The sequence below is a fragment of the Ylistrum balloti genome, unplaced genomic scaffold (genome assembly GCF_031769215.1).
Source record: "Ylistrum balloti isolate Yb309-2 unplaced genomic scaffold, AGI_CSIRO_Ybal_v1 Utg370594, whole genome shotgun sequence".
Classification (NCBI taxonomy): Eukaryota; Metazoa; Mollusca; class Bivalvia; order Pectinida; family Pectinidae; genus Ylistrum; species Ylistrum balloti.
The window spans coordinates 496,913-513,349 of NW_026782368.1; the positions used below are offsets into that span (position 1 = coordinate 496,913).

Genomic DNA, 16,437 nt, shown 5'->3' on the forward strand with positions numbered 1-16,437 from the left:
ATGTCAGCATCCTGGGCTTTTTGGTAAAGTTGAAGCATTGCTGACGACGGACGACACACAATGACTGTAGTTTCTCGTACTTCTTAGACTCTTCAGTAATGTTTTAATAATATTAAAATCCAAAAGTTAACGATTTTAATCGATGGATATATCAGAAGTGCATTAACCTGCATTTGTGATCTGTGAGTTTAGATAGTGTATAGTGTTTAGAGATCTGATATTAGTGACAACTGTGCGTCAGTGCCACGATTCATCAGAGTGTAATATGGACAGACACCAACTATTGGCGACTGGAAGAAAACACAATTTAGGTGAATAATCATATAGCGATGACAATTAATCAAACGGTGTCATCCTGTTTGTCCCAAAACTGAAAAATCAGGTAAAAATATTTTTTGGGACAAACAGGATTTTGTATGTATAAGTCTGTAATGGCTAAGAAAACAAACCAGCAATTAATCTTAGTTTTATTTAAAATACAGATAAATTTAGCACTACATACCACTATGATATAATGTACATTTTATATAATTATCAATTATACTTACAACAAAATTTAACTTGGAAGGATGTGATATAGTGTATATTTCATGTTCAACTATACAGTTCAGGACATAACTATAGAAATAAATGAAACCGATAAATTAACACAATTCAAAATAAAACGAAATCAGTCCATGTGCAACAGGTATGTGGTTCTGTCTCCATAATTGATGTAGTTGATGTTGTTGTTTCGTAGGAGAGTTTTCAGTTGGATAAGACGGCCATTTAGCATTCTGTAACGACGTCTCTTTGGCACAGGCAGTCCTCATGCAGCATGTTGTGGGCGGTTAATGTAATTGGTAGCGTGAATGTCTTTCAATTCTCTGAGGAATATGAAAATGCTTGGATGTGCATGTGGGATCTTTTTCTTGAGTTTGCTATGCCATCCTTCCAAGTTGTTTGTGGCCCTGGGTCCATCGTTGTTAAAGTGGTTCCAAACTTGTCGGCCTCCTTCTATCCATTGGGTGGTGACGTAGTCAGTGATTGTATCTACGGGTAGGTCGACGTCTTCAAGGTCCTCCAAGGCGTTGAACCAGCAGTCCTCGATGTGATGTGGTGGTAGTGGAAGAACAGCGACTCAGCGAATATTTTAACAAAATCATTTCTTTCTAATATCCTATTTAAATTATTTTATTTAATTCATATTAATTATTCATACATGCATATATATTAGTTAACGTTATAATAATATTTGTATTTGATTTTTTCAAAATGTTTCAAATACCTTTATGGTTTACATGTGTATAAAATTTTGGACAAATTTTTTACCTGTTAAAACAACACACACAGGTACCTTAAATGTTACAACAACACACTGCCCTATTAGTGTACAAAATGTTTTTGGGACAAACAGGACATAGATTTTTTCAAACAATAATATAATCTGTAGACATATTGGTGTTTAGTTAACCAGTATTTAAATAAGTGTGTAAACAAAACCATGAAGCATTATGTAATATCACGTGACTTTATCTGTTAAGGACGCAATCAATAGAGTGGTGCATCAAGGAAGTGATTTATGGCATTGTGTTAAAAACTTTCATACACATACGACTTACAAAAAATTGCTTCGCCCATTGAATGTGAACGTCTGGGGTAATGCCAACTTTCATGTTTTGAATGTAACAGGTAAGTCCTGTGTAAGACGTGAATCATCACATTAAGAGTAAGTATGATGCTACTTTTGTGATAATGCACCCTGTACGCGGATAGAAATGTCATTTTACTGATAACATGCTAACGAATTGCAATTTGCCTATTATCTACTTAGCAAATATAATTAATTGTCCTAAGGTTCGCTGATGATATACATGCACTTATGATACATTATATATTTTTGACTGTGTTAATATCTGAATGTAACAAAATAGGGTTTAGATATATTGTTACAAAATGTGGTTTCGATGTTAGTGTAACCCAGATACATAAGTCAATAATATTTGAATGACCGGTTGATTAATTTTATCAATACGTAATATCGGGTATACTGGATGGGGATTATGAATGCACACCGATATTTCGTACTGTATTTACAGTGGACAGCACTGATATCTTCTGATTCTATTGGTCTATTTTGTAACACAGCTGGATATTCATATGGGATTGGTTGAAATAAGTTAGCTTAAACAATAGTTCGTTTAATGTTCAGTAGTATATCAATATAACACATATAGGTAGTTGACAGGGGTGTTGATAATAACTTGCATATATACACTTAGGTTGGTGTAGTCTGGGTTCGGACAGTGGCCACCTAATAGTAGAGTAATTATTAGAGTCTATTTCAAGTAACAAATTAGCAGGGGGAATCTCAACCTTGCACCTCGAGTACAGGTGGCTATACTTCAACAATCGTATCATCTAGCAACAAGTGAAGTCCATAATAGGGGATGACCGGGCAAGCTTGGTCCAGAGTAAGATAAAAGGGTGGAGATCTTAAGGTTAGAACACACGGCCTTGGGGGAGCCCACCAGATGGACAGTTCTGATACGAGACACAACGCGAAGTACTAGTATTGTAACGTGCAGCCTAGCTTTGCACACGGCGAGTAAGTCTCTGGTTCCTTGCAGAGATACCAGCTAACAAATGCCGATATATACATATTGTATTGTAGAGTTTGTTGTGCAACAACAAACTCAACCTGAGTTAACAATAAAACTAACGAACGAACATATCACATATCTGTAAAAACATTTTCTCTCCTTCAACACGTCCATCCTAATGGTTTATTAGAACTTACGAGATTGATTAAATACTAGCCTAGCTACACAACCATCCAGGTTGTCCCAGTACGAGGACTTCTATGTCACACAGTGACATTTTCATACAAACCTGACACCTTAATCCAAGTGTCGGACAATCTAGTCATTTATCTGTTACATCTAATCTCTGCAGATATTTTCTCTCACAAAAATTGATTTTGCTGATGTCATACATATAGATCAATGTCGACGAAATAAAAATAATGCCTCCTGTGTACCGTTGACTGGTGACAATCAAACAGATCGATACTGATAATAATGGTGGTCCAAAGTGTATTTTCATTGATGTCATTCATACGAAATGCAATTAAGAGAAAATCCTATGGACTATTTTTTTTTGCTTTGATGAGTACAATATGGCTTACAATTTTTTCTGTTTAGCTATTCTATAAATGAAACATAATTATACAGCAAGTATTTTGAGAACTGAATGAAATATCAATTACCAGGGCTGCTCCGGATTGTAAAATATCTCTCTCTTTTTTTTTCATTTGTTGAGAGTTACATGAATAACGGAGAAAATCTATAGAAGGCGTGAAAAAAATGACCGAATATTTGATATTATATAACGTTATGATAATTATGTTAAGGCAACCGATTGCTATTTCCAACAACTACCAAACAAGTGAATAACAGCTGAATACAACAATATTCTTTTATCTTTTTACGTTTAAACAAACGTAACAGACGCATTCTATATTACACTCTCACATTATGTTCACAAACACACACGGCATATAATATTTTCCACAATACTGATGTGTATACGCTATATGACTAACAAATCTGGGATCGCTGTAGCTTTTAACCACTGGTCTCACAAAGAAAGTCAGAACATCTACTCCTCATCAAACAACGGTTGTCGATGTAAAAATGCTCCTGTTGACAACATATCTGATTTGATCTCCAGTATCGTTGGCGACAACTTCATAATGGTATGATGAGTAATTTTAGCTTCCATACACTAAGTAGTAGATACAATGATAAAATGACCGTAACTGGTGACCACGTCTTACAACCCTACAATTGGTATGTAGCACACATGTTTCCATAACCTACATGAAATCGTGAATACATGTATCAGGAAGGTTGAGCAGTATGGACTTCCGTAGTTCTCAGTCAAGCTGCAACAGATTAATAAGGTACTATGACCATTAATGATATAATTACATATATGATCAATATAGTATGGCATACTAACTTGTTTATATTTTTAATTACACAACATATACGAATAAGCGAACGTCATAACTAAATTTACATACGCATTTGCAAATTACATGGTAATTGTGGAACATGATCACTGGATATATTAATATAATTCAACTTACTCGTAAACAACTGACACCCGATACTATACCAGTACTCGGTCTCCTCCATAAATACACCCATTATCTGTAAACAACGCCTTATCGAACACCTAATCTAGATAACATATAGGCGTAAATTCACTGCCACACATCGTTTATTACGCTATAAACGAAGCACATAGGTACAGAAAAACTAACCTAACTTTGATAAAGTGAAAAGTAATGAGTACTTATCGTGATAAGTATTTTCACACATTTCAGACATGTTTTGAAATCTCATCTATACATGCGCACTGGTCCTCAATTTTACAAACATATATAAACCCGCGAGTAATTAAAACTCAAACAGTGTACCTGTATATATGTAATACTTAACTATCGATGTGTGATACGCTCTTCTCAAAGTATTTGCACAAGAACCCCAGACAAAACGAAAGGAGGATGACACATTCTCGATAATAGGTAAATAGTTTTATTTGCGACAGCATTGAGGAGATGATGATTCGCACTCAATCCTTTGAAGTTATCAATGATTTCAATTCGTTTTGGCAAATGTTGGTCTCGAAATAATTGTTAGAATGTATTAAAAAGTGAAGAAAATAAAGATGTGTTAAGATCGTATGCTGGTGTTGACTAAAATAAAGATGTTTATAATACTGTTACTTACTCTTCCTCAGCCATCATTTCTAGAAACTAAGTGTGGTCGGGTGGCGCAGTGTTAACGCACTCGCCTTTCACCTGGCCGACCGGGGTTCGATTCCCGGAACGGACGTGAAAGGGTAAAGGGTCACCTGCCCGACCACGTGGGTTTTCCCCGGGTACTCCGGTTTCCTTCCACAGTAAGACCCCTCGCGCGCTTACATCCGGGCCAACAAGAGTGATTAGTATAAGCACGGACTTATATACATAACTTGTTTCGCAATTGTTGTAAAATAAATACAGTATTGTACGTGCTCCTCGGAAACAAGTCATTTTATATCTAATCTAATTTGAAATAGGAAGAAGCGGAAACATAAAATTTTCAAAATAGGGAAGGGAACCGTTAATTTATAAATCGTTTGTTTATGACGTGAGCTAATATTGATGTCAGGGCATCTTTAGTTACCAATGACCGGAGAATACCGTGCCCATCCAAATAGTCTTAATTAGGATCAAAACTCCATAAATCTGTGGAACTATAGTGTGGCTTCCAATCATGCAGTAATGGCATTCAGTTTTTTTATTCTTTTTATTAGATTTCTGCAGCTGAATTTAATACAAGTATGGCAACGGCGCTTCCGTGGAGGTAAATAACTAAATTGTAATTTACGGATTCTGTTTTCACACATTTAAATGGTATTGATTAAATCTTTATATGTTACAAAACATTCGTAGATACTTGATGAATTCAAAGCTATGTAACATGAAACCGGTTTAGACTTGAAATATACATATAACAGGGAATTTTTATTTGGAATAGGTTTTACTCAGTACCAAAAGTTTTACAAGAACTACCATATTTACATACCAGTGAAATCTTAAATGGTATAGGTGATACCTACAGTTATTTTACAGCGAATGTCGTATTTGCATATTTCAGTGATGACGATGAGGATGAGGATTGTGATGAAGTGTGAGTACCCTTTAATTATGATCATTGACAATAAATATACTTGAACATAAATGCTTCTTCCTAGATCCGGAAATGTCGTTAAGTTTTGAAATATCTAAACACACAGGTGTATATAAATATACTCAACAAAAAAAGAAAGGTTAACATGTTTCCTTGGCGAATACCTGTAAATGAGTGAAAACAAAATGACGTTTGTGCAATATTAGAAAATGGTAATGTTTTACATTACAAAATCCAAGGGGTTACCAAAATCATTCAAGCGTGAAAGTCTGTATTAGCGAAAGAGCTGCACGAGGTTTTCTGCGACTAACTTGTATCTTCGCTTGATTTTCATAAACATTCAAACTGACAACTGTTCCTTAGATCCTTAGGACATAGAAATCACCGAATCTTGCTATCTATCAACTTTATCATTATGCCCCGGCTGTCACAAGTACAGAGAGAAAGGGCCGTAGGCATGATCCAGGCTGGGGAGTCTCGCCGTCGAGTTGCACCGCATTTTGGTTGCAGTGTTAAGACAATTTGCCCGTTGGTAAGTCGTTTAAACCAAACTGGGTCAACATCCGATCGTCCCCGAAGCGGCCGACCCCGTAAAACGACCGCCAGGGATGACCGTCGTATACGATTGATACACTTGCGCAGTCGATTCGTAACCGCAGTAGAGATTACAAAGACATTGTTTGGGCGTCAACAGGTTGAGGGCCTACCAACTGAAAGCACGGCGTCCCTACACTGGACCCAATTTGTTGCGACGTCACCGTAATAATCGGCGTAACTGGACCCGTGTTCACCGTCGTTGGGCCTTACGACAATGGAACAATGCCCTGTTTTCAGATGAGTCCAGGTTTTGTCTGCAACACGGTGACGGAAGGCGCAGAGTGTGGAGGCGACGAGGGGAGCGTTTTGTGAACTGCTGCGTCGCAGAACGGGACCGCGTTGGCGGCGGAAGTGTAATGGCTTGGGGTGGTATTTGTGGGGGGACTCGTACCAGGCTTGGTGTGTTAAATGGCAATTTAACCGGCATTCGATATCGGGACGAAATTTTCAGACCAGTGGTTCTGCCATTCTTAAGACGCCATGGCGTTGGCGCCATTTTTCAACAGGATAACGCATCAGCGCACACCAGTCGCGTCAACAGAACTTTCTTGCAGCAGAATAACGTACAGGTGTTAGATTGGCCATCTAAATCACCAGGCCCCACTTGTATAAAACATCTCAACTTGAGATTTCCTCAGGTCGAGATTTTCCTCGGCTAATATCTCCTTGAAAATATCTTGTAGGAAAAGTCCTCAAGGAATTTCAGGACATTCTAGCCGAGGACTTCCTCCTGTTCCCTGAGAAAATTTTATACAAGCCGTTTTTTTGCGGAGATATCAGCAGAGGAAAATCTCGACTTGAGGAAATCTCAAGTTGAGATGTTTTATACAAGTGGGGCCTGATTTGTCACCGATTGAGCATGTCTGGGACGTTCTTGGGCGACGCATGAGAGAACGTCAAAATCAGCCGTCAAACTTGCAGGAGCTGGCCCAAGCCTTGATCGCTGAATGGAACAACATCTCTCCTCGAATTATCCGCCAGTTTACGAGTTCCATGCGACGACGCTGCAATGCTGTTTACTTCGCAAAGGGTGGCCATACCCGTTACTAATGGTATTACCTTTGAAATTGACCCCAACGTCATTTACAGTCGAATAAAATCAACTGAACGCAAAGTTTTATAATGAACCATGACTGCAGTTTTATTAGAATTGATCAATTACTTTAATCGTACATGATTGGTAAGGATTTATGAAAGGGTTAATTAATTAATCACATAATAAAGTAGTGTTACCTTTCTTTTTTTGTTTAGTATATATCATTGTCTTATCAACTATGAATCTTGATAATGGTTATAACGTTTTTGTCATGGGTATTGCACATGTACTTCTGATGCATTGCATCTTCATCCTGATTACCTGTAACCAAATATCTAGTATACAGTGTCACACAGTCGAGGAGGTAGAACACTATGTTTCAAGACTTTTTAAAACCTCTCTTGTCAAGTTTATTATCATCCTGCCATAACAAATAAGAAATTCATGAAGATTCACGACGAATATTAATGCCCTTCTCACATCATATTAAAATATTACTAATAGCACGTGATGAACTTTATCGAGATGAATTGGTTTGGTGTAAATGCTGGAAGGCTGACAGTAAATATGCTTATATGTTGTTGTACATCTATATTGTGTTATTTGAAATACACGTAACCAGTTTATTTCGATAAGTTGTCAATGTCTTTTTATTACAGACTAGACTTCATTGAATCTGCGATAGTAATGTAAGTTCAATTTAATAAAGAAAAAACTATTCTTCAATGTATATACTGATCTGTTGTCTTAAAATGTAAAATGAAACAAAGACGATGACATCACTTAATGGGTTTATAAAATATTATAATATTTCAGTATTTTTAAAAGTATGTGTATTAGATCTTGATTGAATCCCTCACTGTTCAAATTATATTATATCAATTAATTGACCAAATCTAAGGTCGATAATTTTTATATTACTTCTGTACCAGTTATTTAATTATTGCATTGAATATGTTCATGAAATAGTTTATCTTAAAATTGAAGATTCACACAAATATATAATAATCAACAAATGTATTTTTATTTCTTAACATAGAGAATATTTCAAAAACCGTTTTCCAGATAGAATGCATGAATTTATATATCACAAATTATCCTCAAAGAACGCATATCCCTTTTCAGGCGTTCATATGGCCTGACTGTCTTTAACATGGAAACATGGAGTCTATATATAGTATATGTCCCCATGCCAGTGACAATTTCTTATCTAATGTCGATACGAATTTATATATCCATCCTTTGTGAAACTGCAAAACACTGCGTGAATAATGAGTTTTCTCTTACAGGCAAGAAACGCAGAAGTAAGTGTTTATCCACTGAACATCATTAATAACTATACTATACCATATTAAAAGTATATAAAGAGTGAATTAAGTTTTGATGATATAAAATTAGATAATGTGTATTCGACTGATCAGTAACACAATGTGATATGAATCGATCTTAGTTCAAGAGTGTTTATAAGAATCAAGTTAATTTGTCAAGAAGGAGATAATTTAAGATAAAAAAATGTAAGAGAAAACAAACAAACACAAGTAACTGATGTAATAAAGGTATTCATGTTTGTTTAAATGATCTAATCTGTAATTTAATCTGTACGTGTTATCTAATATTTATAAAAAAATTTTATTTGTAGAAATGATTCCAATAGGTAAGGTTATTTTTTATACAGTGTTTATAATTCCGAGACAGCAAATTTTCAAATGTAAAAGACCTTATAATCACGGAGAATGTCAATTATCTTATCCCAGTCTATCATCCATACAATGAACGACAATTAATAACATTAAAGGCCCGTATTCATTGTTTTTTTTAATGGGATTGGATGAAAAGCATGTATGAGAGGGAGGATCTTTAAAACAAAAGAGTTTACATTTAATTTTTTTCCTGAAAAATATATACCTTGTTTTTATTTTTGAATTTATAGGTTATTCAAAGACGATACATCACTGGTGGCTACCAAGTAAGTTACATGTATATTTTCATTACATTCCCTCATTGTCTGCTTTAACATTTGTGTATTATCTGTGTCCCTCATTTGGTTGACTTGTTTTTATTTCATACGAGGCGGAATAAATCGAGGAGCTTTTCAAAGTAGGTCACAAACACAAAAGTCGTTCAATTTAGTTTTCAGATACAAAGGTGACTATTTGTATTTGAATAAATTAATGTACTCACCAGACTCGGAAATCAAGTACTCTTCAGACTCTTCTACACCAGCCTCTTATCTGGACTTAAAAATAAACCAGTATGAACAACGTTCCACCAAGCGGTATGGTAAACGTGAAAATTTGAATTCCGCTAGTGTGCATTTTCCATTTCGAGATAGCAACCCTCCTGCATCCACAGCCTTTATTGCTTACATATCAGTGTTGAATCGATTTTCAAGAGACTGTCCCTAACATCACGATTCTCTTGATTTATGTCATCAACTCCCATCAAAGGGTTTCAGAGATGCAGGTTGATGAACATTATTGGTCGTCTTAGTGATCTTTGTGCGATATGAAGTTGGACGTGTTTGATGCATGTTAGTTTTCCTTTTAGTTCCGTTGTTATATACTTTGTTTTCATTTGAGAACGTTACATTATGTACTTGTATTGGCCATGATTTACATGGCGGATGTCGTCGATGAAGCAGATGACAATTACTCTTCCGGAGTACCTGGTCTTGGTATAATTCTTCTTGTACGTTTTCTTGAATCCCCGCTCAAATCTTTCTTATGTTCCCTAGTTTTGCCTTAGTTTTATTGAATCTGTGTTTGGTGTATAATTACATTAAATTGTTGCTATTTTCCTGTTTATTTTTCGACGAATTATACATATATATATGTATAAGTATATATGTTTTACTTGTAAAATCCATTCACAATACATAATTGTTTTTAGAAATATAGGAATTCATAGGAATTAAAATGTTTGATAACGTTCACGGAAGTTTGATTGCAATGGAATATAGTGACATTCAAACATTCAATAAACTTTTGTTTCTTATTAAGAACAGTAAATGCCTTAAATAGATGTGGAACAAAGCGTGTTGGCTTGAAAATATGTTGTTGATATGCAACAAGTTTGTATATAGTAAAATGTATCAATATTTCATTGTTTTCACAGATTATCCTCTCTGCGACAAAAATGTGATGGGTAAATATTACTTTTAATATACCGTAACAATAGAATGTATAATACAAACTAAACGCGGTGTTTTTATTCCAGAAGTCATACATTGCGATGTAATCTTTAATACTAGCACTTGATCATTCTTGCAGCGCAGCCCAACCCGAACTTTTCGAACGTTTGAATAGGTAAGACTATTAAAATAAACTTAAAAAATATCTTCAGGTACACAAATATCAAGATACTTTATGTTGTTATGAGTAAACCTCTGAAAACTTTGACAAATTTAGAAAAATACTTACAAAATTAACGTCAGAGATTTTTATAAGTAATCACCTAAAGGGTATTCTTTCATTCTTGTGTTGTATCTTTCATTTTTCCAGAATTTAACGTAATAAGTTTTGATCATCTTAGTTCTTTTTAATATGCAAGGAATATACACATATCTGGTCTAAAACGGTATCATTTTGTTGCAACAGCTATAATGTTTTTCATAATTATTAGTTTACAGGCACGGTTGGATCGTTTGTCTGGTGTAGAAAGATCACCTCCGTAAGTAAATTTATACATGTATACATCACAACACGGCACTTTCGTTGTTACAGAACAAATCCATTTAGAAACCGTTGGCTTTGCAAGAATGTACTAGAAAACTAACGAATCATCTCATTATAGAGGGTGAAAATCCTCTGAACTCTGACACAATGGTATATATTTAGGTCATGAAGTGCATTATAAAAAGTTACCAAAGAAAATGACATTTTCTAATTCAAAGACAAATAATTTTTTTATCTTAATATTAAAAACGTTGAAACACAGATGAATGTATTTAAAAACAATTGCATTGAATTTTTGGCTTGCTAATTTAGGTCATAAGCTTCATCTCTTGGTCTTTTATTGTGAATAGGCCATTTTATGACTTACCTGTCTTCAGAAGAAAAAGATCCTGTGTAATGAGAGGACGAGTCGGAGTTTCAGTGCACCCACGGAAATCTGGTTTACTGTTTCCCTGTATCACAATGTTTTCGCTATAGCTTCATGATATAACGAAAGATTATTTAATCATTTATCCTTGTATTCAATTTAATGTATCTTAAAATGTACCATCTTTTTTGGAGTGCATGTCCTTATATTTACAGAGTTTCGACTAATGACCTTGTTTTGGTTAATTGTCATCCTGTGGATTCAAACTCGATATCAGATTTAGAATTTAATAACGCAGAACAGCTGGAGTCGGAAGTATTCTACCTGAAGGTAGAACCATTGAAACAGAGAAAACCTTACCTAACTGAATCAGATATTGAAGAATGCGTACAACTATGTACACGTGACAGAGACGAAACAATTGTCAGGGAAGTGGATGGAAAGGTTAAGATCGCAGCGCCAATAGAAACTATTAGAAAGTATGTGTCTCATTATCTACATTTGAAAGATGATGATGGATGGAAATCATTCAAAGGAGCTCTGAAGGTAAAGTGGCTTTCAAAATAATGGTACGATATACGACTTGCAACAATTTCTACAGTCTATTTTTGATACCCCTGAAAAGATATTAAACGAAAGTTTTATATAAGAAGTCTAACTTTGACATATTTTTTTTTACATCTCCAGTTCAGTTATTTAGATGGACTTTGAAATCGGGATGGGAGAAGAGAAACAGATTTCCAATTATTTATAAACAAGTATTTGTATTTTGCAAAGAAAACATTGGTCAAAACGTATATAAATTGTAATTAATATGTTTGTTTTTTGCTATATCTTTCAATAAACACCAAGGAGTTCGACTGTTTAGATAGAGTAACATAGCAATACGGACTACCCTATAAATTATGGATCTAAATTTGTTTCTATTCCAAATGTAATACATGAAACCTAGCAAGTGATGTCACATTATTTCAACAGAAAGGCAATGTAGAAACGATCATCCCTATACCTATTAAAGCGCTGGTATGCGTGACATCTCGTGGAACGGAATGTGATCTCACTGTCGGTCCAAACGGCACGGAGCATCGTTTCACCTCTAACAAAGATGTTCTGATCCGTTTTCCAAAAGGAGCGGTTCAAACTAACCAAGTTATCCATGTGTCGGTAAATATTAAATGTTTTGGCATGACCATGTGATTAATGTAATGTGATGAATGATAGAATGTATTATTTTACACGATAAGATATGCATTCCTCGCTGATCCACTATTGTTGAATTACGCTGGTTTAGTGGGAATCATATTTAATGTTATTCATTCTAAAGGGTAACAAATGGTATGGTATGAATATTTTTCGCACTGTTTCAATACTTATAAAATCGGCTCGTCGGATGGCACAGTGGAAACACACTCTCCGTTCACCAAATCGTCCGGGTGAATGTTCCTCGGGTACTTTGGTTGATTTCCACAGTAAGAACTCTCCCACACATCCATCCGAGCCAACAGACATGATTAGTTTATGTTGGATAACGTATTTTGCAATTGTTGTAATATAAATAAAGTTAAAATTTACTTACTGAATTCCTTACTTTCGATCAAAGCACATGGTTGAAAAAATTCCTTAACTAAATTATAATTTCTTAGGTTACCACTAAAACAAAGACAATATAGATATAGATTTTGTAAAAGTTACTTTATAGAATGCGTTAAGATTATACTTATATATCATATTTAAAGTCAACCAAAACGTTGTTGGGTTCGTAATGTACAAAAGTCATTTCCAAGATCATAGAGTTCTTGATTAAATTGTTTTATAAGAATTTCTTCATATATGTTTACAGATATTTTGTTTCAGCTGATTGAAAATTTCAGTACTTGAAAAACAAATGTTGTTGTGAAAATCTCTCTTGACATTGACCCTTATCAGTATTACATATTTTAATTTGTCGGATTTGCTTTGTAGCTAGAATCGGCTGACCAATCGGCAATTCAGAAACTGAAAAGAAACGAACATGATTTGTCGATTGTTGGATTTACCGACATCGTTCACATTGAACACGAGGAGCCATTTAAGAGAGATATTTGTGTTGAGCTACCGATGATGATGATCACTAATGATGATATCGCTGCTTGTGATCTTATTGCAATCCATTACGACGATGACAATATCATCATTGATCAAAAGGGAAATAAGCTGAAAAAAGTTGGAAAAAATAAGATTAAACTCGAGACATCTCTTTTCAGTAGGTAAGTCATATTGTATGCTTGGATTAAAATTGGATGTAAAATGAAAATTATAAAACATTTCTTTGAGTTATTCGTATACAACATTATATTATAGATATAATTCAAAACACAGGTTAGTTAACAGTATGCCGCAATAGACCTCGTTGGTTGGTTCTGTATCAGCAAATGCATTACTTTTTGTGTATTTAGGATTTACAGATATATTTCAACTAAAACGACGACCAAAATACTTCATGAAGCGATATAAAGAAATGCAAGCACAAAAGTTTTTCTATATCCCCATTTACCTAAAGGGATTTTGAGCAACGTGAACCAACTTTCTTTTGTGTGCGACCTACTTTCTCGAATTAGAATATTTTATGAAAATTGTTTTTCATAGTTAACATTTGCTGAATGATAATAATAACTATTTACCTTACATGTAGTTTATCCTGAATCTATGTGTGTATTGCACACATTTAGAACGCGTTTGGTAAATCTACAGTTAAGTTCAGTGTCAAGGACAAATTATTTCCTGGGGTGTTCGTTTCTGAGGAGTTCGTATAAAGGGAACACTCTGTTGGAGATCAGTAGCGTGATTGAATTTTATGACTGGGTCACCTTAATACGAAGCCATACACGCTTTTGAATAACAAAACACGAGACATAATGAATTTAAAAGTAAATACTGGTTTATTTCTCTGCGTAGTGTACCATATCAGGTACCAAAAGTCTAAGTATATATTCGTCCGTGTGTGTCTGCGTGCGCGTAAAAGCTATTGTAAAAGATATCTGATAAACGAACGATAAATTCTTACACCGGATAAGATTTTAGTGCTCATCGGTCAAAGGTAATTAAATTAATTAAATTACACATGACCACTTACAAAACTTATGCTTGTGTTTTTGCTTTCTCAGGAACCCATGAATCTCGTATACACTTCCAAGTCAGACTACTGCTTCACACAATCAATCTCTAAACTTGCTTATATACTGATGGTCATTGGTCAAGGTCAAAAGTCAAAGTTACACTAGACGTCTTTCACAATATACTCATGCACCAGGTTTCTCATTAACCCATAAACAGATTTTGTACATATTGATACCATAACAGACCATTAAATTCTACATCTGATTGGAATTTGGTGGTCCTCGGCCAAATAAAATTTATCAATCACACTTGCACAAATTCGAAATGAAATGATACAAAATATAAAGAAGATCATTATGTACAAGAAATCTTTTGAACTTGACAGATTTGTTTAGAAATATCTGGAAATGATGATATATCTATGCGAGTTCCTACTCACTTTTTAAGCAGTTGCCAAGTATATAAACTAAATAAGATAAATATATGTTTAAATTTAAGGAAAAGTGTTGGCGCAAGGAAAAAAAGGCCAAAAGGAAAAACAAAGCAGTCGTCGGAATCTAAAGAAATCAGTACAATATATGGCTATAACCTACCCTGCAGCGTCCTGCTTTTTCTTGGAAAGGGGCCAACGGATGATTCTTGGATGGTATGGATAGAAATATCTCCAGAGGAATTTGTTGATTATATCGTCCATAAGCGAGTTACTGAAAACCGTTTAATAGAGCCTCCGAACTGTAGATCCCCAGGTAAATGTATCAAGAAGAAAGCTAGGATACGCGTTCGTTTTAGCTCAGAAGGATGTTTAAAAATGTTTGTGGGTGTTCCAACAGAACAGACTATTGTTTACCTTCCAGCAGCAAAACACAACTATATTTGTTTTCCTGTAAGTAAAACTGGGACCAGTGAAATGGCAATATTGGAGTTCCAATTAGGAACAAAGAAAAAAAGAAGTCACTTGCATACTGCATATTTTCAGCCACACGAGTTTGAAACTTTGGAACCAGAAAATGAACCAGCAGGTATATATCGTTTATCATTACCTGGGTTATTACACGACACTTTTTATTTGAGACATCTAGCAAATCTTCTAACATATATAATCAAAGTACAGTATCAGTTTTGACAAAACGAATAATAGAAACAGAGCGAAATAAGTGATAACCGATACAAACTTATTATTATTTGAGTTTGAAATTCTTTAGAAAATCATTGCTTATTTTCGTGAAAAAATTTCTATCACTGTTCTTTAATAGACTATGCAATTCATATTGTTCCAGTCATTTAAGGTTTACTGCTATGAAAGGAAATTGTTTTATACGTCCTCGTCATCGGAAGTTAGGGATGCATTACGGATCTTTATGATATATACAAATCTAAATTTTGGTTACTATATGGAAATGTGTTGAACGAATGGCGAAAACACTTTCATCCATTCCCAAAGATATACACCTATTTTCTATTCTGTCATTGAATCTGTATCATCAATGTGTTTTAGGTTTCTTCAGCAGTCAAAGCATGTTGACGTTGGTGCAGCATGTTAGCATCGATGACATGCTGGGTTTGGCTACAGGATTAGGCCTTTCCCTGACGAAGTATCAAGACCTTCGCTTTATACACGCTCACTCTGCTGATGACTTTAAAATGGCCGTAGTCGATAAATGGCTTAAATCCAGTGCAAATGACCCGGAAAAAGACCTCACACAACTAACAAACGCCTTGGCGAATTGTGATATCAACAGGGTCGCTGAAATATGTAAAGTGGTGTTCAAGAAAGGGAGAGGACTAAAAAAAAGTGATTTCAAATAGAAGACATTTTACTCGCCATGACATATGCTTGGTCATCGGAAATTGCGCAAGAAACAATTGTGTTAAGCTGACTGATAATATTAGTTTGATGGCTTTTGAGCTAGATTAATCTCGCTTGCGGAATGCACGTATCTGCAT

The 16,437-nt window shown here is 34.9% G+C and overlaps 1 protein-coding gene across 1 annotated transcript; it reads left to right on the top strand.

Moving 5' to 3' along the window:
• Positions 1 to 8,997: 8,997 nt before the first annotated feature.
• LOC132556846 (uncharacterized) lies at positions 8,998 to 16,299 on the top strand. Its single transcript, XM_060221281.1, has 11 exons — positions 8,998 to 9,010; positions 9,287 to 9,322; positions 9,541 to 9,631; positions 10,471 to 10,500; positions 10,626 to 10,661; positions 10,978 to 11,025; positions 11,613 to 11,943; positions 12,376 to 12,561; positions 13,360 to 13,643; positions 14,992 to 15,512; positions 15,989 to 16,299. The coding sequence occupies exons 1-11, from the start codon at positions 8,998 to 9,000 to the stop codon at positions 16,297 to 16,299; spliced, it is 1,887 nt and encodes a 628-aa protein (XP_060077264.1).
• The last annotated feature ends 138 nt before the right edge of the window (positions 16,300 to 16,437 follow it).